Source organism: Ambystoma mexicanum, chromosome 11, assembly GCF_040938575.1.
Source record: "Ambystoma mexicanum isolate Mex_15411 chromosome 11, UKY_AmexF1_1, whole genome shotgun sequence".
In the NCBI taxonomy this organism is placed as follows: domain Eukaryota; kingdom Metazoa; phylum Chordata; class Amphibia; order Caudata; family Ambystomatidae; genus Ambystoma; species Ambystoma mexicanum.
In genome coordinates, this window is record NC_090934.1 from 773,521,935 (window position 1) to 773,549,794 (window position 27,860).

The following is a 27,860-nucleotide window of genomic DNA, read 5'->3' on the forward strand; positions in this document are numbered from 1 at the left end:
ATTATTGCTATGCCTAAGGAAATGTTTCTATGTGTCCTATAATCTAATTTTAACTTAGAGGAAGATTCTAGGAGTTGCGGGGGGAGACGGGGTAGGGCGATAGGATTTGGTGCTATTTTGATAAATCTTTGGGACAAAAGACAGATTGAATAAGATCCCTAGATTTTGGGAACTGACCATGTAACAGGGAGTAAGTTTTATCTGTTCTTCGTGTGGGCATCACTATGTGGCATCAGACCCTCATGTACACTCCCTGGAGTGTTTGAGCCCAGACCACCACTGGGGCCATGCTTCTACTGCGACTCATGTTTAATACACACCCTCAGTTGTAGGCTAAAACGGGATGGGGGCATCTTTCAATGCACAGGTTCTTCATCACCTTGAAGATTTCATCTATGAGAAACGCATTAGACTGGGGTGCTCTAAAAAGAAAATTACTTGGCAGTCTGGAAACCTCTTTCACAGGAGTTAACAGTTCCGGGAGGGTCTGCAGCGGTCCAACCATTACTAGGACTTGTCCTGAGGTGCTCTGCAGGGGGGGAAAGCTGAATACCAAAGGAAGCTCCAAGGTTCCCCATTTAGGTAATAAAGTTAACTGGGTGGCTCACTCAGTTCTCCGTTCTGGGCTAAAGCTTGCACTAGCAAGGCCAAGGATCCCCGGTCTGGGGCCAAATGTACCAGAGGATTCTCCAAGGTTTCTCAGGTAAGGGCTGAGCAGATCACCGGCTGCACAGAGGTTCATCCCAGTGGGGCAAAACACTCCATGGCTCCCCCACCCGAGGCTCCATCATGGAGGGTAATACACACTACCAGAGTTTCCATAAAAAGGGCTAAACGTAATAAAGTTGAGGCCTAAAAGGCCTCCACGACATCTAGCAAAAATAAAAATAAAAAATGTAAACTGGGGCTAAGCAAGAATAAGAGCGGAAGCCTGTTATCACAAAGGCTCAATGATCTTTTTACAAAATGGCTGTTTTGTGTGGTGGCGAGGCAGACCTTGGTGGCCAAGCCTTTGACAGAGCCACAGGTCCAGTGCTTTGCTGGGTAGGAATCCCTTTGTGTCCAGGGTTGAGTGGTATGTCGAGGCGAGGATGTCGTTACCCCACACCATGTTTCTGGCCTCCACCTCTTGCCCTGTCCCATGATGAACCCTGGTTGGGGAGGCCTTGATGGCAGCCATCTTAGGTGGGCTCTGGTTCCATGCCTGTGCAATTGCAAAGACCCGTTACTCAAATAGAGTGTTTGAAAACTCAAGTAGCAGAAAATGCTTTCTTTACTAGGATTTAAGATACTAATGCATACAAAGCCTATGAAAGATTACTTCCAGGACTTGTTTTGGGCGATGCTCTCACAACCACAGAAACCTGTAAAGGCTTCCGAGATTACAGTGGCTCCACCACAAGCACCTAAGAGACAGAAGGAACCCACTTTGGATCCACCGCCAGCTCCATCAAACCCAAAGCCTCAAATACCAGACTCAAAAGCTCTTCCAGTGGATACATCGTACCCAGGAGGAAATGATGGATGATGAAATTCCTTTGTCTGCACAGAATTTCCATGACAGATTAATGGAGGCTCGGGAGGAAGTTTAAGACCTCTCCCCCACTCCTGCCCTTGATGGTATGGAGCTCTTCCACAGTTCAAAAGATTAACTAAAAAAGGTGGTTAGCACCCAGGCAGCTTTTAGAAAGCCAGCAGAAAGTGGCTGATAAGAGTCCCACCCCTGCTTGTTTGCTGGTCTATAGGGGTTTCCAGGAACATAGAGTGAGGCAATTATATAGGGCTCTAGCAGAAAGAACGCAGAGAACTTCTGGCAGTTCATTTTCCTGCAATCTACAGCAGGATCCTCCTCAAGTTCAGCCGCCACACCTACCAAGTAATGGTCTGGTCCCATAGCACTCCTGTGGGGGCCAGATAGTCTCTCCACGCAGAGCCTTGGAAGACCATCACTTCAGACCAGAGGTTTCCCTCACCTCCTTCTCATCCTTCCCTTGCAACAGATCGTTTATCTCCTCCCATAGGAGTGTGACTAATCCAGGGCATTCGTCCCTTCTCCCCAAGGGGGAGCCAATCACTTTGGGACTAGGGAGGTGAGCCTGCTAAGCTCAACACTCCCTAGGGGACATAGCAAGCGTGTTACTCACTAGCCCATTATTGCTAAAAGTGGGTTTCCTTCCCAACAACAACAAAAAAAGGTGCTTATCAGGTTATCAAATAACTCAATTTCAGCCCTTTGTCCTAATCTGTCCAACTAACTGGCCCTGCCACAAGAGTAAAGGAAACAAAAATTAGAGAATGGGTTTTCCACTCTGGAGGTTGTCAACACCTCCAAGCAGATTCTCTCTCCTGAAGACAACTCTAAGAATAAACGGTTCGTGCCAGGACACAGTTCTAGGCCGAGGTCACCACAGCGATTTGCAAAAGAAGATATCACAAAGTTAAAAATCCAAGTAGGTCTCAGTTCATCTGGTTACAAAGTCACTGAAAGGTTTTCAAGTGTTCAAAACAAGATAACTCAGTTTAGCAAAGGTTTCAATGCTGGGATCCAATGGGGTACTCGACCTAGTCCCTTCCACCAATGCTGTATCTTAAGACCCAACTCGCTCACTTGAGGGTAGCATGGGCGTTACGCTCTTCAGTTCCCCTTTATGATTTTCTAGGGTTTTAGTATTGGTATCAGTCCTCCTGCCCCTCTGCCATTGTGCAGGCTATTTAAAGTTTCTCTAGTCCCTAGGCTTCACTTGTCCATCTCTGGCAGGGTTTGCATCCTTTTTTTGTGGTGGGACCTTTCAATATGGTTCTCTAAGCCTTCAGTGTACTTAGCCATTTCCTTCTCACTCTTGACACTTCGGTCCATGCTCAGGTTGTTCACGGGATCACTAGCTGGTGAATGACTCAGGATTTGGGCTTTCATGCAGCACACAATCGCCCACCTCCCTTCTTCCTGTGCAGCCTGTGTACCTGTTATCTCTCAGCACTTCCGCCAGGAAGGGTCTGTGAGTTTGGTAGCTGCGTTGTTGCTCTCTGCCTGCCACGTTAGACCCGCTTATCTTGGCGGCCTTCTTGGTGCCACATCGATGCTCGTGGCTCTCTCGCTCCGTACATATCTGAAGAGCTTTTGCCCCCAACGTTCCTGGATTCGATGAAGTTTCATAAGCTTCGTCCCCCTCACACCTTCCCAGGTGAGGGCTCCAGTGATTTTATAGAAGTATCTAACTAGAGTCAACGTATAGCTGAATATAGGATATGGCGTCTGCAGAGGGTTCGGCAGTGGTGTCAGGAACAAAAATGCCTTATCACCATTACAACTCCTGTGGCCCCTATATAGGCGAAGAGTACAGATTTCACAGGGGTTTTCATTACACCCAGGGAGTCGTCGTCTCCAAAGAAGGTGTCCCTCCCAGTGAGGTCCTGCTTTCCCAAACCGCTAGCGACGAGCTTATAGTAGGGCGCGCCTCCCTAACCTCAATGGGGATGGCTTCCACCTTGAGAAGGGTCAAATTCCCTGGAGGATGTGTCAGACTTGTAAGAGCTCATTCCCTATAACTGATGGAGTCCCAACTCTGAAGGTTGCTAGACCTACTGCACAACTTGGACCTTTTGGTGAACTAGGCAAAGTGTCTTGACTATCATGCAGGACCAGACTTTTTATAGACTTCCTCTGGAATACAACCTTGGCCAGAACATTTCTATCAATGGAAAGGACAATAGACTTTCAGGATGCATGTTCCACCTTTCTCAACGCACCCTCCAGAAGTGCATGGTTGTTTCTAAGACTTCTAGGCCATATGGATTCATGCTTTCTGGCATTTAACTAGCTTGGCTGTAGATGCACAGAACTCACACAGACAGAGCCCTGGTTCCAGGTATCGAAACCTCAGTCTCAGATGGTTCCGATTATGGATGGGATGCGACAGGATTTTATCTCATAGTCCACATGATCAACCTTTCCCGAGGTGCAGGGAATAGAAAGAGGTAGTTGTAGCTCAAAAGATCTACTTTACGCAGATGACCTGTTGACTATCTATCTATTAAGCTAATTTTGACATCTAATGGATGTTTTAAAAAATGTTGGGGACGTATCCGACTACAAAGATAACACTTCAAGAACAGATTTTTCCTATAACAATGTCCTGTCAGAGAAACCTATTTAGCGATACTTGCAACTCATGGGTTGATATTTGGTATTCAAATTACTAGGAATAAAACTCTGATGCTAATGAATAATATTAGATTGCAATTGGTAGAGATATCTGCACTATGTAAGACATGTAATAATATTAACTTGACACTGTGGGGTAAACTCTCTATATGTAAAAGTCAAAAGTTGTGTGTGGGTTTGTAGCAAAGCGTGGTTCCTTATACCATTCCACACCGTTTCACCAATCTGCACCACATTTTGCATGGGTATCCGTTAGGACCCTCAGGATATTACTAGCTACATAACAATTAGACACCCACCCAGATTTGAGCGCATTCACACATAAGACGGTTGCCCGAAACCGGCAAAACATCAATGTGGTCTAGGACCTCAAATAAAACATTTCAAGTCTCTAGGATGCACGGTTACCGAGATATTTGCACTGCAACAAACTACGCCACGCCAGGGTGAGGCGACAGGTGGGGGGAGTACAGAATGTCCAAGTACGCAGCAGCACACCAACTCTCACCTCCCCCCAACGTGTACTCTGGGGTATGTCAGCCAGCCACACATGCTCATTCTCAGTGCAGTTTACTTCAGGGTGCAAAGAACATCAAGTGATAAGCAAATCAGCGACCTAGCGACCTACAGGATCATTGATTTTCATCAATTTATGAGTGTCATCATGTCTGTCTACAGAACCCATTCGGAGAATGGTTACTTCTGCTAGTAAATGCTATAAAAATGACCTTGCTTCCCAAATTGTTACATGTATTTAATATGCTCCCCGTTTAAAAAAAATATAATATATGAAATACACAAAGTGCTTAGTGACTTCCTTTGGGGAGGAGGAGGGAAAGCGAATATACCTTTGTGTGTTCGAGGTCCTGTTTAACTTAGTGGATTTGGATACCCCCGAAAATATTCATTTCATATAGGGTATGCACCCTGCACACTTTACATTACTGGCTCAATGAAGATGTGTTAGAGACCCCAAACTGAGTTCATATTGAAAACAATTCAGTACACCCAATTTCTTTGGATAATTTGCTATATGCAGAGAGGATATTTCCCAACAACAACTGCACTTCGTAATATTGGACATGTGTTATCATAATGGAAACAAAGTAATCGCCTTAAGGGGGAAAATATTTTTTATGTGAGGACTGTTGCCTCTGCAAAAATCCAGCGCTGAAAATTAACAACCATATGCTGTTTGTAAGACGTGGCAGAAAGCAGGAATATGGAAATTTAATTTTTGATGGAAGCTATCTGCTAGAATTTGGCTTTCTGAAATTTAAATTCAAGTTATGCCCTGGCAACGCTTTGCATTACCAACAAATAAAGGACCTCTCATTTACTGTTTTTGTTCCACTGAATGTTAAAATGTATAATCCTCCTGCATTACTACAGCTATCGAAGGCTACACAACTATCAGCATCCGGAATAGGAGCAAAGATGCATGGATAGTTGATCTGGGACATGCAATTACTGAAAGTCAGGAATCAAATCTGCACTGGGCCTAACCATTACAAAGTAGCTCTTGACCTAAGATATACACAGCAAGGGATCATTAATTATTTATACTGATCTCCTTGGAACCTATATAAATGTAAAATTCTACCATCAAATTTATGTTGGTTTTGTAAAAGCCATATCGAAACTACTTTATATATGTTTTGGACCTGTCACAAGGTTAGAAACTTCTGGCAAGAGGTTTTAGAACTTATTGATTTAATATTGGGTACTAAATTTCAAGCTTAACAATCAACTGTATTTTGGGACCAATACCAGCATCAATAGAAATTTCTAGAAATAAATCGAAATGGGTATATATAGCACTTATAGTAGCGAAGAAACACTTATTAAAATACTGGAAAGGTATTAATATACCTATAGTGGAAGATTGGCTACAAAGTTTGGAGATTTTGTCAACAAGAGAAAGAATATATCTTTTCAAAGAAAAGGAAAGATTGGAGAACATTACAACATGTGGGTTCATTTAACAAATTATACAGCTAAGTCTACACCCAATTAGCCCCTCGACCCCCACCGCCCGACTCTATAGGTTAATAATTGCATGTTTGTCAAAGTATATGAATATGCGTGACTTATTGTGAAAAATATGTATATATGCTAGGTAATGATGCTTAATACTGATGCGTCACAAGCAGAGCAGATCATGTTTAGTAATGAATGATGAAAAGGGATTGGGGCCAGAGATGCGGTCAAAACTATTGGTGCAGATAAGAGATCATGCACAAAACTGACTGGTGCAAGAAGTGGGTGTGTGTGTATGTGGGGCAAGTACAAAATAATTAAGTATATGCATTACCCAGTGATGTGCGGGAGTGATCCAGTTTAATGGTGGGTCCGAGACATAATAAAGGCGAACACTTGTGCAAAAGAGCGGTTCTGCTTAATATTGGCTAATGTTGGAGTTGTCCTGATCAATATCAGCTGGTACAAGCAGGGTCCTGTTCACAATATTTGTTCATGAGTGCTCCTGAACTACTGTAATGCTGCATTTCCAGGGATCAGAATTTCTGGGAGATGGCTCCTTTCTGCTTGTAGCTTACAGAGGTCTGATAAGCCTAACACTAACAGAACAGCCTCCATGAACTACCTCTCACTCCCAAGGCTACCTTCTGCCATATATGATATGATATATTGCCCAGCAACTGAACTCTTTTTGTTCACACGACATCCGCAGGCATACAGAAGCGCTGGTGGCCTGCAAACAAGGCCGTAACTAAGGCCCCTGTTTGCTCCTGGAATACCCTCAGTCTGGCACCCGCATACCAGGAGAGGGCAGGAGTCCCCACCCCCCCCCCATCTCAACCAGGAGCATGGAGACCACAGCTGATCCAGCGTTCTCTGTGTGCCCTTCGTGCTGCCTTCCTGCATGCTGCACTAAGGGTAAGGCACGGTTCCCCCATCTGCCTTATTTCTGCATCGACCAGATTTAAAATACCGGCAAAGTGTTGCAAAGCGATTTAGCTTTGTTCGTGTGCATTTTTGTATTGCGTGCTACATTTCAACCGCCTGACACGTCCCAACTACTTATGCCTGACCTGCAAATGTCGGGCGCAGCGAGGCACCACAGTGAGGCTGGAGCCTCATTGCCCAGCAATTGATCTCCTTTTGTCCACACCACATCCGCTGGCAGGTGGAAGCGCCGGATGCCTGCAAACAAGGCTGTAACTAAGGCCCCTGTTTGCCCCGTTTTTGCCACATGGTGCACCAGGCATCCACCAGCAACAATTTCATGTGCGTTAATGAAAAATAGACATCGGACTACCATCCCTGACACTTAAAGGAAGCCTGGTCTTCTACGCAGCAACACTACAGTGAGTAAATCACAGATTGACCCTTTGTTTTTTACCGATGCTTGGCATGTATCGGCCCATCCTGCCAGTTTGACAAAAACGAACCTAAAATGTGTACTTCTATCCTGCTATAACGCACTACCATGAACTCCATTAATGCATCTTACTACCATCTGCATTTCAATCACTTCTACTGCTATGTATGGTCCCTCTGACTCTCCTATGCCACTATCTTATCTTGCCTGCTCATAGGAGCTCATTAGCTGTGTCACCTTTTGTCTTGCTTGCTCATTGGAGCCCATTAGCTGTGCCACCTTTTGTCTTGCCTGCTCATAGGAGCCCATTAGCTGTGCCACCTTTTGCCTTGCCTGCTCATAGGAGCCCATTAGCTGTGCCACCTCTTTACTTGCCTGCTCATAGGAGCCCATTAGCTGTGCCACCTCTTTACTTGCCTGCTCACAGGAGCCCATTAGCTGCGCCACCTTTTGCCTTGCCTGCTCATAGGAGCCCATTAGCTGTGCCACCTTTCACCTTGCCTGCTCATAGGAGCCCATTAGCTGTGCCACCTTTTGCCTTGCCTGCTCATAGGAGCCCATTAGCTGTGCCACCTTTGTCTTGCCTGCTCATAGGAGCCCATTAACTGTATCACCACCTATTGTGTATACCCATCCTCCGCACCAACCTCAGACTATACTATCATCCACCAACATGGCCACACACCAGCCCAGCATACCACTCCACTTGCAAACCATTCCACCTACACCATTCCTCCCCGCTCTCATTATAGGTGAGCCCTACCTATCACAAGGTTCAGTAATGTCCTCTTCCTCTGATGAAATCTCAGTTTCCCTTCCTTCCTCTTCCTCCTCACCTTTAACCTTTTGGTTGGGGTCTCTCTTCTTCTTTCCTCTCAGTGTCGGTTTCTCCTTTTTTTTGAGAAGGTAAGGAGGGCCACGGAAGGACGCCACAGTGCCACTAGGATAGATTCCCTGTGACTGTCAGTAATGAGGAAAAAGCCTGAGGCATAAAAAACCCGAACCACAAGGATGGATGACAGCAGTAGATCGAACCGACGGAAGGCAGGTAAGTTCGAAGGCTACGATGGAAGTTGAGCACAATGGAAGGTATCGGGAAACGATGGAACAATTAAGAGCACCAGAAGTAAATCTGAAGGAAGCAAAGGTATACAGGTACTTGTAGAGCAAAGAGAAGGGCCAGTGAACAGGAAGCCAGGTGGACCGAAAGATAAGGAGGAGCCAGAACGGCAGGCAAGAGACAGGAGGTAAGCGAGAAAAACAAGAAGGCAGCAGAAGACAGGATAGCGGGCGGAATCCGCAAGGGAAAACACTCGGAGCGTGACAACACAGGGAAGTCTAAAGTTGCAACGCGTCCGTAACCCGGAAGAGATTGGCTAAATACTTCCAGAACGGACGCGAAGACAAACAACTAGACCGGCAAGGCACGTAAGGCGAAATACGTGTTGGCACATCTAATGGCGGGCCCCTTTCCAGCGGTCCCAGACCCGCCATTTGTTCCAGGGCATGACACTACCCTGCCTCCTCCAAGATCCAAGTACTTCAGTATTCAACCAATACCATACAACAGCCACCAGAGCAGACCCATGCGCTCCCGCCACCTATACATCTCAGAATCTAAAGACTAGGATCCTGCTCCCAATCCTTCAAAGCAACCACTATGACAACCACACGTGCTACCTTAACCCCCTACGCACCCCTCCACAAATACCACCTCGATAAGCTCTCAAGAACTCAGCACTTCACACCCCTTGACCACTGTCGCACCTAAACCCAGTCACAACGCCAACACCCAAATTCAACTTGCACTCCGCCACAGAAATCCATGACCTGATCACTGACCTCGAGCTTAGCGCATTAGCCATTACTGAAACCTGGCTACACAAAGACTCCGGTCCAGCAACATGCCAATCTTTACCCCCTGGCTACAGAATCCTCCGCCAGGACAGACCCACATACAAAGGTGATGGAGTCGCCATCATTATCAAAGAAACCCTCAAGGCCAGACAAATCAAGTCTGCCACATCTGACAATTTTGACGCCCTCTCTATAAAAATCTCATTCACGCCCAAAGACACCATCACTATGCACCTAGTATACCGTCCTCCAGGCCCCCCTGCTAAACTTCCAAGCCAACCTCCTACACCTCATAGGCAACAACCTCAAATCCAACAATAGAGCCATCCTCCTAGGAGATTTCAACCTTGGATTCAAGGACTTAAAAGACAAACAAAGTAAAGCCTTTGCAAAATCTGTCCTTGAACTAGAATTCATCCAAAAAATGGACTCGCCCACCCACGTCAAAGGACGCATATTGGATTGGGTAGCTGACCATAACTGTGGTGTTGACATTAGTTCAAACACTGCACCATCTAATCCACTTGCACATTCCTTCAAGAGTTGTAACCCAACAAAACTCTCCTATGCCAGTCGCCACGGCAAGGTAAAAAAAATGCTTACCAAAGACAGACTTATCCCTCTCTTGGAAGCTTCAGCTCTAGCACAACCTCTCTCAAACAACCCAACAGAACTGGTCAATCTCTACAACTCCATTCTCAAAGAAGCAGTTGACACCATTGCTCCTTTAGAGAAAAAGAGAGCAAAAAATATCAAACACACCAACTCTTGGAACAATCAAGACCTCCTCGACCTAAAAGTACTCAAAAGGCAAGCCCTAAACAAATGGCAATCCTACTTGTCCGACTCCACACATACTCCTACCTCGCCATTGCCAAGCAATACAAAATCTCCATCGCCGCAGCAAAAGCCACTGCATATAAGATCAGAATTGACAAAGCGAAATCCCAATCCAAAAAACTATTCGCCATTTTCGACGAGCCCTGTCCTCCACACATCAAACAGTAAAGGACGAGAAATGGTGCAATGACATCCAACATGCTATGTTGGGAAAAATCAATTTGCTCCAAGAAAAGATCAAATCCAACTTCACCAACCTACCTAAAACCACACCACCTATACCTACCACTCCTGAACCCAACTCTCCCACCCTCCTAGACCCCAAGCTCATGCCGCTCTTTACCTTCAGAAATATAACCATCCCTGAAGTCACATCAATCATGATGCATATAAAACCATCACAATAAAAAGGGGACATCTGTCCAGCAAGCATAATCAAAGACTGTGCTGCAGCACTAGCCCCCTTCATCACAGCCTTCATTTATGCTTTGTTCACATCTGGCACAGTTCCATCTTCCCATAAAGAAGTTTCGGTCCGGCCACTACTAAACAAAAAAAAAAAACACCACACTGGACCCCGACTCCCAAATCAATTACAGGCCCATCACCACGGTGCCATTCTTATTGAAAATCCTCTACAAAGCTGCATATCTGCAGATTTAATCCTACCTCGAGTTGCACAACATACTGGGAAAGAGACAATCTGGTTTTCACCCCCGGCACGGCACTGAGTCAGCCTTGCTTGGCTTAAAAAATCAGCTAATAGGTAACATGGACAAGGGAAAATCAACGCTCCTCCTGCTCCTTGAACTATCTGCAGTGTTCGACCTGATTGACCACAAGATCCTAGGGAAACACCTCGCAGACTCTGCACACTTCTCCGATGAGGCCACCACCTGGATAACATCCTTCCTCGAGGGCCGAGTCATGAGGGTTTTCTCAGACCAGGCATCAGCCACCCCACCCCCTATTGGATGTGGTGTTCCACAAGGTTTATGCACTTCCCCCACACTCTACAACTTGTTGACCTTACAACTGTTCAATGACCTAGAAGAATTCGGCATAACTTTCACCAATTATGCTGATGATCCACAAATTCTTCTCCCTCTTACTGGTGACTACGCACATGACCTCGCAGGCCTGGATGGCAGCAAATGGCCTCTGTCTCAATGGAGACAAAACCGAAATCCTACTGGTTGGCCCCAAAGAGGCCCTCAAAAAACTAGACAAGAACTACTGCAGTTTCAAAATAGAGAACACTGTAGTCAAAGTCTCGACTGCTGTACAAAAACCCTTGGAATGCTCTTGGACTCAACCTTATCTATGGATAGACAAGTCAGCTTTATCTCCTCCTCAGCAGCACTCCCAACCAAAATTATCAGTGCTGTAAAACCCTACCGCTCAGCCAAAACTGGCTCAACATTGCCAGAGCAACTATATGTACAAAACTAGACTTTTGTAATGTCCTCCTACTCGTCACATCCGCCAAAAACATCAACAGATTACATATCGATCAAAAAAATGCACTTAAGAGCAGCTCTCAGCATTCCTAAGAGCAAGCACATCTCTCAGGCAAGAAAAGACGCCCACTGGCTCCCCAACAGAGAGCGCATACTGTTCAAGACACTTACAATAACCCACAGATGCCTATCCCAATCAGCACCCTCCTATCTACTGGAACGAATACACCAAGTCCAAACACTCAGACCTAAACGTGATATATACTCATACCAGCTCACTATTCCTACCTTTAATAGAACCAAAGCCGGTGGCTCCAGTTTTGAGGTTCTAGCATCAAAATCCTGGAACTAACTCCCACTTGAACTCAGAACAGAAACATCCCTCATGGCTTTCAGAAAGGCACTGAAAACCAAACTATTCAAGTGAACCGCACCTGCTCTGCTGTCTCCCCTGTAACTTTGGAACAAGAGCAGCGTATGTACCTAACTACTGAACCTGTACCGAAGTAATGTAACTAGGCTAACCTGCTGCCAAGTGAAAATGCTTTAACAGCGCCTCGATGCCCGAGGGCAGTTTGTGCGCTTTATAAATGGAAAATAAATAAATATATGATAGTGTATTTATATATAAACATCATGACATGAATACTGTCTCTTTGGGGATATTTATAGAGGACATACTGCTACATCTAGAAGATATTTAAAGTACAAAGGGTCATAAACAGTGGACACAAAGTTATTGGCACCTGGCAAGTCGGATTTGCAGCATGCTATTGGTCACTCAGGGGTTTTTCCAGCTTACTGGTCAACAACAGATACTCTCTAGCGGATTTTAGCTCCTTCTCATCAAACTCTGCATTTCTGCTGTGTGATTGTGTGGCGACTTTCTAAATCTTTTGGATATGGTGTCCAGGGAATAGGTAACATTACCTATGATAATGGCCCCCCAGATCATAAAGAACAAAACCTTTCATGAAATAAATGCTTTCATTTGCGTTTATTTTTCTGCCAACTTTATGAAACTCAGCCTGTAAAGTCTATATTCCTTAACCTATTGCATAAAATTAGCTTAATCTAAGTGAGTTTAGCGCCCAGTGAGCAGTGATATCCTAGTATTAAAGGTATTCTTAATGCAATAGGCCTACCATTGCATCACCTGCAAAGGCTACGGGTATGTTACTAGTGTGACCAGTTCAGTGCAATCCATTTACCGAATGTAGCTGTATTTTGCCTTTTTCATAATGTTTCTGCGCTGAAACGTCCTGATTATGCATTTCAACCACTTGGAATTATGTCTTCACTCGTTGCCCACACGATCATGTAAAACTGACACTACAGGACATTTCCCCATCAGACCGATTTCAGTTTTGGTTCTAGTTAAACCGAGGTGTGGCATTTCTGGTCCCAGTCTTACCCATAACACTACGATAGGATACGCAGCAGTGTGGCGAGTGTTCCTATGGTGTGCATGTTCTTTCAAAGTTGCAGAGGTTGATCAGATCACTGTCACAGGTACACTACCTTTATAATTCCAGGCTTTCATTTAACAAACAGGTGCTTTTCAGGAGCTGTAATCATGGTTAACTTCAACTGAAGGAATTGGTTTTGGGCACCTGAAACCAATTAATTGCAGAAGGATGGCTCCGGATTAGAAAGACGCACCCTCGAGACTTGCAGCCAAACCGGCCTGCCTAATGTCACACCACAAGTTCATAATTTAAGCTTTGAAACAAATATACATTCAGACACATTGAACAGGAAAAATGAACATCAGCGGCTACTCAAGACAGAGACCACGTTATATGTGGTGCTGTACACATGATCGGCAGATGCAGTACTCACCTCCACACTCAGACATGTTGCGAGCACCTGTTGCCTTTTGGGTTCCATGGCTGTCTGTACGTGGGCAACTTTCACATGTTACTTGCCCTTCCTCGTCTTGGTATGTTCCATTGGGGCATAAAATGCATTGCTCCTGCTCCCCATCATAGTATGTTCCAACATTGCAGCTGACTAGCAAAAAAATACAACGGTCAGCAAAAATCTTTGAAGTGACCTCACAACAGGGACAGAGCAGTGGGGAGGGTGCGGGAGGGATAGGAGTGAGCCGGTGGAGGGGCAGTCCATAGTTTAAGTGATACTTTAGAACTGCTTTCAAAAGACTTAACTTGAACAAAAACGTCTACTGAAAGATGAATGATCTACACAGCTAAATTATTCAACTGGGCCCAACAGTAGAAAAGAAATAGTGTGGACAAAACACCCCCCTCGACACAAAAATGCAAAAACCGTTAGCCATCTAAACATCCCGATGTTTTGAATATATATATATATATGTAGACACTGCGATTACTTTAATATTTTACAAACTAAGTTCATTGCAAAGTAAAAGTGTTGGAAGCATTTACTAAAATCCTTAATTGTCTAAACTAAAACGGTTTAAAAACAAGTTTCTTGAAAAGAAGTTAAACTCAGAATTCTTTCTGTTTCCTTTCCCCTGCTTCGGAAACCTGCTTGTTTTTCTCCCAACTAACAAAAGAACCAATTGCCTTCAGTGCACTTCATTTGCCAGCGCAGGTCTTTGTTGGGCTTCAACGACCATTAAAACCCCATTCTTAAATCTCATGCAGCTGTTTTCTTTTTAATTTAAGAAAAAAAAGTATGTGAAAGCTTTTGTAATGCAAAAAGGGGCAACCCGCGGGGAGCCAAGATTAATGGTTACAAAGACGTTTACTGGCTATTCCTTTGAGTTCCCCCTTGCAATAGACGAACACTATGGCACCTCGGTTGGCGGCGGTGAACCCAATAAAAGAGGTCAATGGTCCACCAACTAACCATTTTCCTAAGAACCATGCCCTGAGTTTTCAAGAAGAAATCGCTAACAGCGGATGCAAATCGATTCCCGTGGCGTCCTTGAAGTTATTACTGTGTAACTGTTCAGAGACTCGGGTCACGCTGAGCAGCCATGTGTCCTGGGGATTTATGCACTTTCAGGGCACAGGCAACTCTCGCAGCGGGGGTAGCACTTTCCCCCTCATTGGAGAATTTCGCAGCCTCCTCCTTTGATAATGGCGAATGAAGGCGGCCGCGTTTGGGGTTCTGCCACAAGTCAGACGTAAATTAGAGTGGACAAAAAAACTCGGCATTCAAGTCTATGTTTTACTTTTTTCAACATTGGGCCCACGGCTCTTTTTGTAAATCTATTAGCGGAAAATAAGACAATGTAAGAATACCGCGTGTAAACTTGAATGGTGCGAGGAGAAGGTACCCACTTAAATTATCTGAATTTGCTGATTGCTCCAAGTCCCTACTTCGACCCTTCACCAAAATCGTTGATTTGAGGCTGTGACCCCGCGCTGTAAATCTGTGTCAAGTGAATATGTAACACAGCTGAACAGCAGTGCGTAGCATTGTTCCAATTACATGCTTCTAATGTCGAGCTACCCATTACCCTCTGGTTTCCATTTTCTAATCTCAATCTACAGAATGACTTGGTTCATAAGGGAAAAGTAGGAATCCTGCAGCCATTCCATTATGTACTATAATGTTTAATGATGAAATTGTATGCGATTATAAAAGTATCTTATATGTCACAAAAACAGACAGACTCCACGAAATTGGTTTCGCTGGGCACACTAACTGGAAATTGGGCCAGAAACCTGTACACCACCCAGCAAGTAAACAGTAGATAAAGACAAGCCTGCCTGGGAAAGTGGACCCCCGCCCCAAACGAAGGACCATCCCACCACAAGCAGTACTACAGAGCAACCACAGGACACTGGAGCCCAAAGGCTTCAATATGAAAGTCAAACCTGAAAGTCTTACCTGAACCACGCACCTTCTTTCCTCAGTCCTTTATGGTGAGGAAGCCGTGATCTCCATTTCAGTGGCTGCAGGGCTGGATGCCCTTTTCAGCCGCATAGCTGATTGGACTTGAAGCGCACTGTTGCACTGAAACAGCGCTTAGCTGACATAAACATCTTCTTTCTTTAGTGCTTTCTGTTGCGGAAGCTGTGATCTTCATTGCATTGACTGTAGGGCTGGATGCCTTTTGAGCTGCACAGCTGACAGTATTTAAAGCGCAATGAAGCAGCACAATTATGACACTTGAAGCGGACACAATGCTTCACCATCACCTCGCAGGAGGTATGGCGCATTGGACAGTAGAACTACCCGTTTCCGGCCACATGGTCCTGGATTCAGGACAACCGATTCCTTGGCTACCTCCTGTGCGTTAAGTCCCACAGTCCCTACACTACTGTTTTTGGAAGCTCTCCCCCATTCATTCAGACACCCAAGGTCCTGCCACACTAAGACTATGTTCGGAACTAAGTAGTAACACCAAAATTGTTGCTTACCTCGGTTAAAATTCAGACATTTCTTTCACCCCAACAAACCTGGTGATAACACATCTGAAGGTCAATTGAGAGCAGACCTAGCATCATCTTTTTCCTGCCTGGGAAGCAAAAACAGACAGTATCCTACAATCCTTTACCTTAGTTAAAAATGGTTCCTCCTTTTGCATTTGCGAACAGAGTGGCAATAAACAAACATATAGTAAAGAAACGCATACTAGAGCTTCAGCGGCCCCAGAGAGTAACACACAGGACAATGGCTCCTTGAGAAAGTATTTGAGACATGACTCACAGGATTTTCTTAAGAAAGTTGTGAATAGTGACAATCTACTGTCCGTTATCCAGAAATGCACATATTGGACAAGAACCTCTTGGACACCCCAAACTCTCTTTTTTGAATTCCACTAAGAATGATGACCAACAAAATATAGAACTAAATAGGGATGACCTTTTGAGCCTGGAGATCCAAGTCAGTGGTGAAGGCGCCTCAGAACACCCAGGCTCTCAACATTGTGCTCTTAACTATTTGCTGACTGCATTAGTAAAGCTCTGTAAGGACCTACCAAAAAATCTCGACTACTCATACTACTGCGATAAACATCATATTGACTTATGCCACTCCCAAACGCCCCACCACAAATGTGGTCTGTGAAGTGAAGAGATTATTTCAAATCGACAAACTGAAATCTGCCACTACTGCTTTAGCCACTTCAAAAAAACTAGTACTACTTTGGGAAAAAAACAATTCCCTGTCCCCTCCCCACCATGCCTTTCACGGGAGGCAGCCCACATCTAACAGGCCCAGCTGCCCCCCCAGTCCCGCCACCCCATTCCCCCACTGGGACCCTCCAGTCACAGTCCCTCATTCTGCCTCCCGAGTTCCCCGGAAAGGGATCTTAGTGTCCCCATAGTCCTCCCCCACCCGCCACAGGGGTCCAGACCCACTGGTCCATGCCCCCCTCCAGCCCATGCAAAGTTTCTTATCCAGGCCATAATAGTTCCGTACCGTACTGTTTCAGATACACCCCATCCAGGTGAGAAGTTCCCGGGCCCCTTAAAAGGCTGATCCTGGTGATATGCAGGGGCCCCAGGCTGCCGGCCAACCGTACTAGTTTGCTGTTCAATTTCTGTGCCAACATAATCAACGGGCGTGTCGGCCCTGGGCACCCCAGGACAATCTGGAAATAAGTAGAGACCAAGCAAGCAATGCCCCAGGGCAGACCTGACCAAACCAAGCAAACAACAAAGTCAAATGTTTGATGAGCTCCTTTCTTCCCAATCACATCAGGTCATTCAAACCATGTGCAAAATCAACTAAACAGGGCTTGGCATCCCCCTCCTTATTTGCCCTTCCACCAATGAAGGCACTTGGCCGACTTGCAATCCTCCACGAGTAATCCAGTGAATGTCCATGACCGCCACCCCGATAGCAATGCAGGTCTTTCTCGCACCCTTTGCTCCATTCTCCATACAAACCAGTGCCCCACAACCCATATCACTGGTTTCACCCACCATCTCCTTCAAAAATGACAATAAAATAACAGGCATTAGAAATCTGCTTAAGATCACTTTTTTGTAATCTACCTATGACCTGCACCACACTCTCCTCTGTGCCCCTTAACACAGGAGGTGTGGTCAGATGAAACGCCTGTTAGCGTGGGATTTCCACTGCCCCAATGCCCAATTTGTCCTTCACCGTACCCATGGCCTGCAGTTGTGGTGGCTGACCCTATTCTAAAAGTATGCAGGCAGGGTAAAACCAACCCCCTCTAGCCCAGCCTCCTTCAATGCTTCTCAAAGATTTTTCTGAAATGGTACCTGGATAGGCACGACCCATCCGTGTGCAGGAATAGCGGGCCAGCCAGGTCCCCCCTGTACCCCAAGTATGCCTGTAGCCCCTCTATTGGGCAGATGTCCCCCATAGTATGCGCCATCAGTCACCCTGGCCCCCTTTCCCTCCTGATCAGTTTTTGATTTTCTAATCCAAATGTGTGCCAGCACCCCCCCTTTAAATGATTGTGCCTGACCCAACCTCCTGCAAAGTTGGTCGTGGATCCCCCAGCAGTTCACAGATCCTAAAGGCCCCAAAGAATGGTGTAACAAAAACCACTCTAGAAAGCGTCCTTTCCAAGCCATCCCTGCAGATCCCCCCCCTAATACCTGCACTAATGCAGCTATCTTGTTTGGGTCCAGAGGTCTCCTACTATGTCTCCCTGGTGCCACGATCTTCTCCACCAGCTAATGCTTTCTTTATCGCAAAATCGGTGGAAGGCCGGCCCTGCAAACAAACCAATAGCCATTATTTTTGTTTTGGCCATCCCAATTATTGTCCACCCTGTGTGTAGGTGACCCAGAACACTTTGTGTGGCATGCTTGTAGAAAATATCTACCAGACTCTGTCCCACACAAAATTCCCTTAATTCCCCAAATGACCTCTCAAATGTCCCCTTTGTCCTCCGTGATACTGATACATTTATCAGAGATGCTAATTCCAGACAGCCAGCTCCCAAAGCGCCCCTGGGAAATTTTCCATCACTAGGTCCATCCCATGTAACCATCGCTGGATCTCCTGCAGTTTAAAACGGGACAAAGCATCAGCCACATTATTGAGAACACCTGGGACATGCTTAGCCCGAAAGCAAATGTTTGCTTTTAAGCACAGTAACACCAATCTCTTTAGCAACTTCAACACCATCTGGCATGTTGCCCTCTGGCTGTTGATTGAGCAGACTGACACACTATCTGACCAAAACAATACATTCTTGCCCCCTAGCTCCTCTCGCCATATTGATAGTGCTACAATGATGGGAAAGAGTTCCAAAAATGTTATGTTTTAGCACAGACCCTCGTTCTTCCAGCTGTCTGGCCATCGCTATTCACATCATTTGTTGCCCAAGATTGCCCCAAAGCCCATGCTCCCTACTGCATCTGTGTATAGGCCCAACTGCCGGTGCATACCATTTCTTCAGGCAAAACCTGCACCCCGTTTATCTCCCTCAGAAAACGGTCCCGAATCCCCAGGTCCTGTTTTTTTTCTTTGGTCAGCCTGGTGTGGTGATGTGGTTTTCTCAAGCCAGACATCGCCCCTGCTATGGAACGGGAGAAGGGCCTACCCATCGGAATGATTCCGTGAGCAAAATTCAGCTGACCCACCTGGCCCTGCAGCTGCCCAAAGGTAACCTTTTTGGCCTTCAGGCAGGCAGATACCACCCCCCTGAAATCACCCGGTAGATGGCACTCCCCTGCCTCACAGTCAATCTCAATGCCCAGAAAACACAATGCAGTAGGAGACCACCCATTTTTTCTGCCACCTCCTGAAATGTACCCACTCCCAAGTACCCCTCTCTCCCATGAACAGGAAATCATCCAGGTAATGCAAGACATTTGCCCCACTACACTCCTAGACCAGCCGTTCGAGAAAGGTGCTAAATCTTTCAAAGTAAGCGCATGAAATAGAGTACCCATTGGTAAGCATTTGTCATAGTAGAATTTTCCTCCCACTTGGAACCCCAGCAGGTGATAATCCTCAGGATGCACTGGCAGCAACTGGAAGGCGGCCGCAATGTCCGCTTTTGCCAGCAGTGCCCCTCTTCCCATTTCTTGCAACTGAGCCACCGCACTCTTTTTTCGGGACAATCCCCAGCAGAGAGCATACAAGTCCCCTGAACCTCCTTTGCCACTATCTCCTTCAGTATCGATGGCCGAGATCGGGCAGATCTCTGATTCTCAGGCATTTTGGGGTGAGGTGAAAACCCCCTGCCTTAGCACTCCTAAATCTCTCCTCATACACCAACCAACCAAGCTCCAAAATTACAATCATAATACATAGTAAAAATTAGGTGATTTTATGACCACAACTTCTAAGTTCCAGAAATCTTTCAAATAATACCGCTGTGCATATTGAGAAGCCAGTCACCCAGTTGTCCAATGACTTTCCACATAAAATCTCTTGTCCTTCCCCTCACTATCTCCTTGCACTCCTCTACCAGTCTGTAGTCCAAGAGCGAGAATATATCAATGTATTTTTCCTTCCATATTTTCTCTTTGGTTTCAAGAGGCATGTGCCAGGTCAGCATACCTGTGCCAGATGCCTGAACTGGGGCAGAGGTTTGCCCCAGTGTGGCCCCAACGCCTGCTGTTACAGTATACTGTGCTATCAAGCCCTCCTGCATTGTTTCCCACACTCGCTGATAACAGACTGCTCACCTGTTTCCCCCCCACCCATATGTGCTCAACGCCCATCCCGTGGGGGAACCCGGCCCACCCGATGTCCCCAGTAAGGCAGCATTCCCAACCCCAAGGACCTGCTCGCCCTGATCGTGCAGTCTCCCACCAGTTGCTTCCCTTGTGGCGATCCTGGCTGGTGTCATCCAGCCCTGCTGTTGGTGCCCCCCTGCTAACCCTCACAACTTCATCTGGGAGACCACCCCCCATCACCCCACGTTGTGCACCGGTGAATGGGGAGCCCCAGCCGAAGCCCAACCGCTGACCATTATTCGGCCCCCCCATGAGCCTGCCTAACCCGGCCCCCCCTGTCACCAAGGGATCCCTGGGACCGCCACATTCTCAATGCCTCCTGTATTCGTTGTTGGATTATTTGTCCCTGCCCATGGGGTGCTGACCGCCTAAGTCACTTGGCCCCCCCAATCCTTCCCCCTGCTGTCATTCCCAGAGCTCCCTGGCATATTCACAGTGCCTGCTGCATGGGTGTGGCCTGCACCGCTGCCATCCTTGTTGCTGGGGGTGAAGCGGTCTTCCCCCCCTCCTCTTCTTTGCTGGTGGGAAAGCTGCCCTAGGAGTCACATTTTCCCTTTGTGGGCTAGAGGGCAGGGGTTCCACTGTGTCCCCCTGTGACATGTTATTACTTAAAACATGAATGAAACTCAGAGCCAATACGTAGGTTTTGAGAATTACAACGAGAATCCTCTTTTTTTTAATTCTAACAACTGGTTTCTATTTTTCTTTCAAGGTTGAGAAGGATACGTTTCCCTTTGCAGTAGCTTGAAGCCGAGGCCTTCCGGTAGAACACTCTAGGACTCTTCTCTCAGGTAAGTCTCTAAATGTCTTTCCCAGGTCGTTTGCTCTTTCTTTCTTGCACTGTTTCTAGTTTTTGCTCTCCCTTTCTTGCACTGTGTCTCTTAACTTCCTTCTTGTAAAACACTCTAGGGCTCTTATTCTCCGGTAAGTCTCTAAATGTCTTTCCCAGGTTCTTGCACTGTCTCTAGTCTTGGCTCTTCCTTTCTTGCCCTGTAGGTGTCTCTTAACTTCCTTTTCTATTTGGGTCCTCTTAATGAATGGTTCATTGGAAGTCCGTATCGATGGGCTTTCTTAACTACATTCCCCATACGTTTTATAACAGCCGCTCCGGGGTAGACAGCCTTTCAGACTCTTCTTGTCACCCCGCAGCCTACTATATCTCCTCTGCATTACTCCATGCCCATATGATCTCCTCCTTTGCCCTTTCTCTCTCTCTCGGAACTCCACGTACCTTCGTAGCAAAGTGCGCTTTTGATGTCTTCCAGCGGAGTCTCCCGCGATCTGCCTTCTCTTCCCCTCGGTATCTCCTTGTCAGCTGGTCTTCTCCCTTCAACGTCGCTGACTCCGTTTCCTCAGACTCTCCTTGCTGACCGCATTCAACAAGGCTCACCCGGCGGCTGGGAGATCAGCTGTCTTCCTCGCCGGCTCCGCTGCGCAGCACACGCCCCCTTCGGCTACTTTGTAATGACACCGATGCCGGCGCTGTTTCGTCAAGCTCTCGGCTCTGAAACTGTATGCGGCGACAACCGGTTGCCGTAATAACTCGAACGTGGACTTTCCTTCGTGCAACGGCACCTCAGGACTAACAACAGGAATCTTTTTTTTCTTTTGTTTTTCTCTCTCCGGATCGTCTAATACGCCCAGGCGTAACCGTCGTCCTCCGGCCTCTCCTCTCCTCGAGACGTCTCCTAGGTAACACAAAAAGAATCATCAACATTAGAGGAAAGCCCCTATCTCTGTGCCTTCCTGGTCTTCCTGAAGGCTAATGTCCATATTTTACTTCCCATAAAGGGACGGACTCCGTCACACCCCCTCTCCTAAGCCCTTACGCTCGGGAAGGGTTTCTGCTCTGGACAAGAAATCGGCTCGTGAAAGCATCTTCCCCGGTTGGTGAATAGTTTTAAATGAGAAGGGCTGAAGGGAAAGGAACCACCTCAACACTCGTTGGTTCGAGTCTTTGTTTCAAGATAGCCAAACTAACGGTGCATGGTCAGTTATCAGTGTAAACTCTCGACCGAGTAGGTAATACCTAAGTGTTTCAATGGCCCATTTGACTGCCAAACATTCCTTCTCGATGGTTGGGTAGCTTAGTTCATGCGGTAGTAACTTCCTACTTATGAATAGGATAGGCCTTTCTCTTTCTCCTTCCTTTTGGTAAAGTACTGCCCCCAGACCTGTACCCGAGGCATCAGTTTGTAGAATAAATGGTACACTAAAATCAGGACAGTGTAAAACTGCCTGCTTGGTTAGCGCTTCTTTTAAACCATTAAAGGCCCCAATGGTTTCATCCGTTTTCCAAGCTTTTCTGTTCCCAGCGGTTTTCCTCAACAGGTCTGTTAAAGGGGAAGCCAACGAGGAAAAATGTGGGATAAATCTTCTGTAATACCCCACAAACCCCAGAAACGCCCTTACTTGCTTCGGGGTCTCAGGGAATTTTAATTGCTTAATGGCCTTCACTTTCTCTTCTTGTGGCTTTATCATCCCTTGTCCCACGTAATACCCCAGATACTTCGTACGAAAGGTTGCCATATGGGTTTTCTTTGGGTTTATGTGCAATCCGGCCCCTCTCAGGGTCTCAAACATCTTCCGTAAATGTATTAGATGCTCCTCCCAGCTCTGACTGTAAATGATAATGTCATCCAAATATGCTCCGACATAACTTTCATGTCCTTTTACTAGGTGGTTCATCAACCTCTGAAAGGTTGCCGGAGCCCCATGTAGGCCAAAAGGTAGTACTGTGAATTGATATAACCCAGTAGGTGTTGCAAACGCCGTCTTTTCTTTGTCCGATGGTAACAACGGAATCTGCCAATACCCTTTGGTTAGATCGATGGTAGTTAGAAACTTGGCCTTCCCCAGGTTGTTCAAGAGGTCCTCTATTCGTGGCATTGGGTAGGCATCAAATTTGGAAACTTCGTTTACTTTCCGGAAGTCCATACAAAATCTTACGGTGCCATCTGCTTTCGGTACTAAGACCACCGGAGAACTCCAATCACTATATGACGGTTCGATGATCCCTAAATCTAACATTTCCTTCACTTCTTGATTGATAGCTTGTATCTTTGATTCAGGGATTCGGTAGGGTCTGAGACGAACGATAGATCCAGGTTTGGTTGTTATGTGATGACATGTTAGATCAGTTCTCCCTGGAAGAGAAGAGAAGATTTCCGCAAACTCTTGCAAGAGATGGTTCAGCTCAGACCTTTCATCAGACTTCAGTTCAGGATTGATGTTCAAACTTTCAATTCCTATTCTTTCCTTAAGTTGGGGAAAATGTTCTTCTGATGTGGGATCACTATAAACCATAGCGATAGGTTGAATGGGTGGTATCCACTTTTTTAATAAATTCACATGATATGTCTGGCACGACAGCCTCGTACCCGGTTGTTTCACCTTGTAAGTTAATGGTCCTAAAACCTCTTGAATTTCAAAAGGCCCCTTCCAGGTAGCCAACATCTTATTGTCCGAAGTGGGCAGTAGTACCAAGACCTGATCTCCTATTTTAAAGGTACGGAGCTGGGCCTTTTGATTGTAATATCTTTCTTGGTTTATCTGGGCTTGTAGGAGGTTATTGCTAGCTGTAGCCTGCAATTTCTCTATCCTCTCCCGCAGTTGGGCGGCGTATTCGGTCAATGACACCTCATTTTCTAACTGCTCTTCCCAGTTTTCCTTCAACACATCTAACAGAGTCCTTACCGGTCTTCCGAACAACAGTTCGAAGGGCGAAAACCCTGTTGATGACTGGGGAGTGTTCCTCAAGGACATCAATATCCAGGGTAGCATTCTGTCCCAGTCTTTATTTTCTGGCGAGGTTGTCTTCCGTAACATTTGTTTGATCGTTTGGTTATAGCGTTCCACTAAACCATCAGTCTGTGGATGATAGACTGCTGTCTTTAAATGCTCAATTTTGAGGGTTTCACAGACTTGCTTCAAAACGTTGGACATGAAGTTGGTTCCACGGTCCGTGACAATTTCTTTAGGAATTCCCACTCTTCCAATGAAGGGAACTAGGACATCACATATTTGTTGTGTATTTGTTGCCTTTAGGGGAAAAGCCTCCGGATACCTTGTAGCATAGTCTACGATAACCAGTATATATTTATGACCTCTTCTGGTCGGTTCCAGTGGTCCGACAACATCAATTCCTATCCGGCTGAAGGGTTCAAGTACCAACGGCATAGGTTGCAGAGGTGCCTTCTTGATGTTCGCTCTATTTTTCTTTTGACACTCCTCACATGACTGACAAAATCTAGCCACCTGCTGGTATATCCCGGGCCAGTAGAATCGATCTAAAATCTTCTTAGAAGTCTTTTCGGTTCCGAGATGTCCCTCACCGATCTGTACATGTGCGACCTCTAGTACCGTCTTATAATATTTGCTTGGGACCACCAACTGCTTCAACACCTCCCCACTCCTGGTTTTGCTCACTCTATACAATAGTCCTTTTTCTTTGATGAAATGGGGACCTTCTCCAGGTGAAACTTCTTTAGCCCGCTCCCGAGCATATTGGAGTAATGGATCTAGGTCCTGAGCTGTTCTGAAACTATCGCCCTCCTCATCTAACCTCCAATCTACGGATACTGGACACACATTCTTAGTTCTCCACTCCTCCTTCATTTTCCTCCTTAGTTTCCGACTCTGCTGAGGTTTGGTGTACGGGGAGGTTATTTCTTCTCCATGAAAAGGGGCCATTTCCCACCAGCTCTTCTCAATCTCATGAATTAGTTTAGAGAATTTCGGTAGATCGGAGCCAATTAGTAAGGGTTTCGGTAGACTGGGTAACACTGCTGCTTTCACTCCGACTGTTTCTCCACCCACCTTAATCTGTACCTTTCTTGCCGGGTACGTCTTTATATCCCCATGCACACATCTAATAGGAATTTCCCCTGCTGAATGCGGACCTTCACCTACCAGGTCTGCAGTCACCGCTGTCTGTAGACTTCCGGAATCAACTAGGGCAGTGGTAGGCTTCCCGTCGACCTCCGCCTCACAGGTATATAAATATTGAGACTGTCTTCCGTGTATAGTTTCCGGGTAGTCTCTTTCCTTCATAGATTCTAGAACACTCACATCCATTGGTTCAGGTTTCGGTTTCTTTGGACAGAATCTGGCGAGATGTCCCCATTCTCCACAATCGAAGCACTGTGGGCCTCGAATAGACGTTGTCGCTGTACGATAGTTCGAGGGTCCCTCACTGCTAGGTCTGATCCGTACGTTCTCCCCTTCGGGTTTCCTCAACATAGAATGAGGCCATCTTGGTTGGGGTGTAAGTTTATTCACCACGACGTGTGGTTTATAACTAGGAGCCGAGGTCAACACCCGGCCCTGTCCTGCCTTTTGATACGCCGCCGCTACTTCTACTGCCTCTAACAATGACAATCGATGGTGTTGTTTGACCCATCGTTGTACTGGGCCGGGTAGTCCTTCTATGAATTGCTCTAAGATGACCTTTTCCAAGATCTCAGCCGGTGCGGACATAGTGGGTTGTAACCACTTCTCAGCCAGTTCCTTCACTCGGTAGAACATCTGTCTGGGGGTCTCCCCTTCTCCCAGTCTAACCTCTCTGAACTTGATACGATAAGTCTCCTCATCTTGTCCCATACGTTCTAGAACCACCTTCTTCATATCTCCATAAGTGGTATCCCCCGTGGGATTTGCTGTCTGGTAAGCTGACTGCATCTCCCCGGTCATCAATGGTGCGATGTAGTGGCACCATCTCTCGGCAGGCCATTGGGCATTTCTGGCAACCCTCTCGAAGTTCACGAAGAAATGTGCAGGGTCTTCTCCTGCTGAGTATTTCTGTAGAACGGAAGTAGGGACTTGAGGATTATTTCTGATATTGGTGACTTCCAACAACTGCGCTTGTTGCATTTGTAAGGCCTGTTGGAATGCTAATCTATCTGCTTGTGCTTGCTGATTCTGCATTTGTATGGCTTGTTGTAGCATCTGTTGTCCCTCAGAAAGGGTCTTAATGAGGTCCTCCATGACGTTCTCAGTATCCCACTTCTGACACCACTTGTGACATGTTATTACTTAAAACATGAATGAAACTCAGAGCCAATACGTAGGTTTTGAGAATTACAACGAGAATCCTCTTTTTTTTAATTCTAACAACTGGTTTCTATTTTTCTTTCAAGGTTGAGAAGGATACGTTTCCCTTTGCAGTAGCTTGAAGCCGAGGCCTTCCGGTAGAACACTCTAGGACTCTTCTCTCAGGTAAGTCTCTAAATGTCTTTCCCAGGTCGTTTGCTCTTTCTTTCTTGCACTGTTTCTAGTTTTTGCTCTCCCTTTCTTGCACTGTGTCTCTTAACTTCCTTCTTGTAAAACACTCTAGGGCTCTTATTCTCCGGTAAGTCTCTAAATGTCTTTCCCAGGTTCTTGCACTGTCTCTAGTCTTGGCTCTTCCTTTCTTGCCCTGTAGGTGTCTCTTAACTTCCTTTTCTATTTGGGTCCTCTTAATGAATGGTTCATTGGAAGTCCGTATCGATGGGCTTTCTTAACTACATTCCCCATACGTTTTATAACAGCCGCTCCGGGGTAGACAGCCTTTCAGACTCTTCTTGTCACCCCGCAGCCTACTATATCTCCTCTGCATTACTCCATGCCCATATGATCTCCTCCTTTGCCCTTTCTCTCTCTCTCGGAACTCCACGTACCTTCGTAGCAAAGTGCGCTTTTGATGTCTTCCAGCGGAGTCTCCCGCGATCTGCCTTCTCTTCCCCTCGGTATCTCCTTGTCAGCTGGTCTTCTCCCTTCAACGTCGCTGACTCCGTTTCCTCAGACTCTCCTTGCTGACCGCATTCAACAAGGCTCACCCGGCGGCTGGGAGATCAGCTGTCTTCCTCGCCGGCTCCGCTGCGCAGCACACGCCCCCTTCGGCTACTTTGTAATGACACCGATGCCGGCGCTGTTTCGTCAAGCTCTCGGCTCTGAAACTGTATGCGGCGACAACCGGTTGCCGTAATAACTCGAACGTGGACTTTCCTTCGTGCAACGGCACCTCAGGACTAACAACAGGAATCTTTTTTTTCTTTTGTTTTTCTCTCTCCGGATCGTCTAATACGCCCAGGCGTAACCGTCGTCCTCCGGCCTCTCCTCTCCTCGAGACGTCTCCTAGGTAACACAAAAAGAATCATCAACATTAGAGGAAAGCCCCTATCTCTGTGCCTTCCTGGTCTTCCTGAAGGCTAATGTCCATATTTTACTTCCCATAAAGGGACGGACTCCGTCACACCCCCCCAGACTGAGAAATCTCTGCCTGTCTTGACCCCCCCCCCCGGCTGCTTGGGAGTGATCCCAATACTGATCCCAACTCCTTGCCCTGCAGCAGAGCAATAATGGCAGGCACTGTTGCTGGGATATATATATAGTCTTTGCCTGAAAAAACTGCCTACCCCTAGTTACACCTTCGCTTTTAAAATAATCACAGATTCTTAGCCACCCCGTCGCAGCAGCCCTCCTTTTAAACAACCACAGAATCCTTAAAGATATAATTACAGATCCCTTTACAACTTTTCGCACCAGCCCTCCTAAAAACACAAATGTCTTCCCAGCCCTGGGCCTCATTGCCGTGGTAACCTAAGTCT

At 46.3% G+C, this 27,860-nt stretch overlaps 1 protein-coding gene across 10 annotated transcripts in view; it reads right to left on the minus strand.

Annotated features, from left to right (window-relative positions):
- Positions 1 to 27,860, minus strand: part of SCUBE2 (signal peptide, CUB domain and EGF like domain containing 2) — a 1,402,698-nt gene that overhangs the window by 327,477 nt on the left and 1,047,361 nt on the right. For 9 of the 10 annotated variants that reach the window (XM_069623684.1, XM_069623682.1, XM_069623685.1 and 6 more), the window contains one exon: positions 13,505 to 13,675. The exons of the other annotated variant lie outside the window; for it this stretch is intronic. In XM_069623684.1, coding sequence (XP_069479785.1) covers positions 13,505 to 13,675 — 171 coding nt within the window. The remainder of the gene's footprint in view (positions 1 to 13,504; positions 13,676 to 27,860) is intronic. 10 annotated transcript variants of the gene reach the window in all.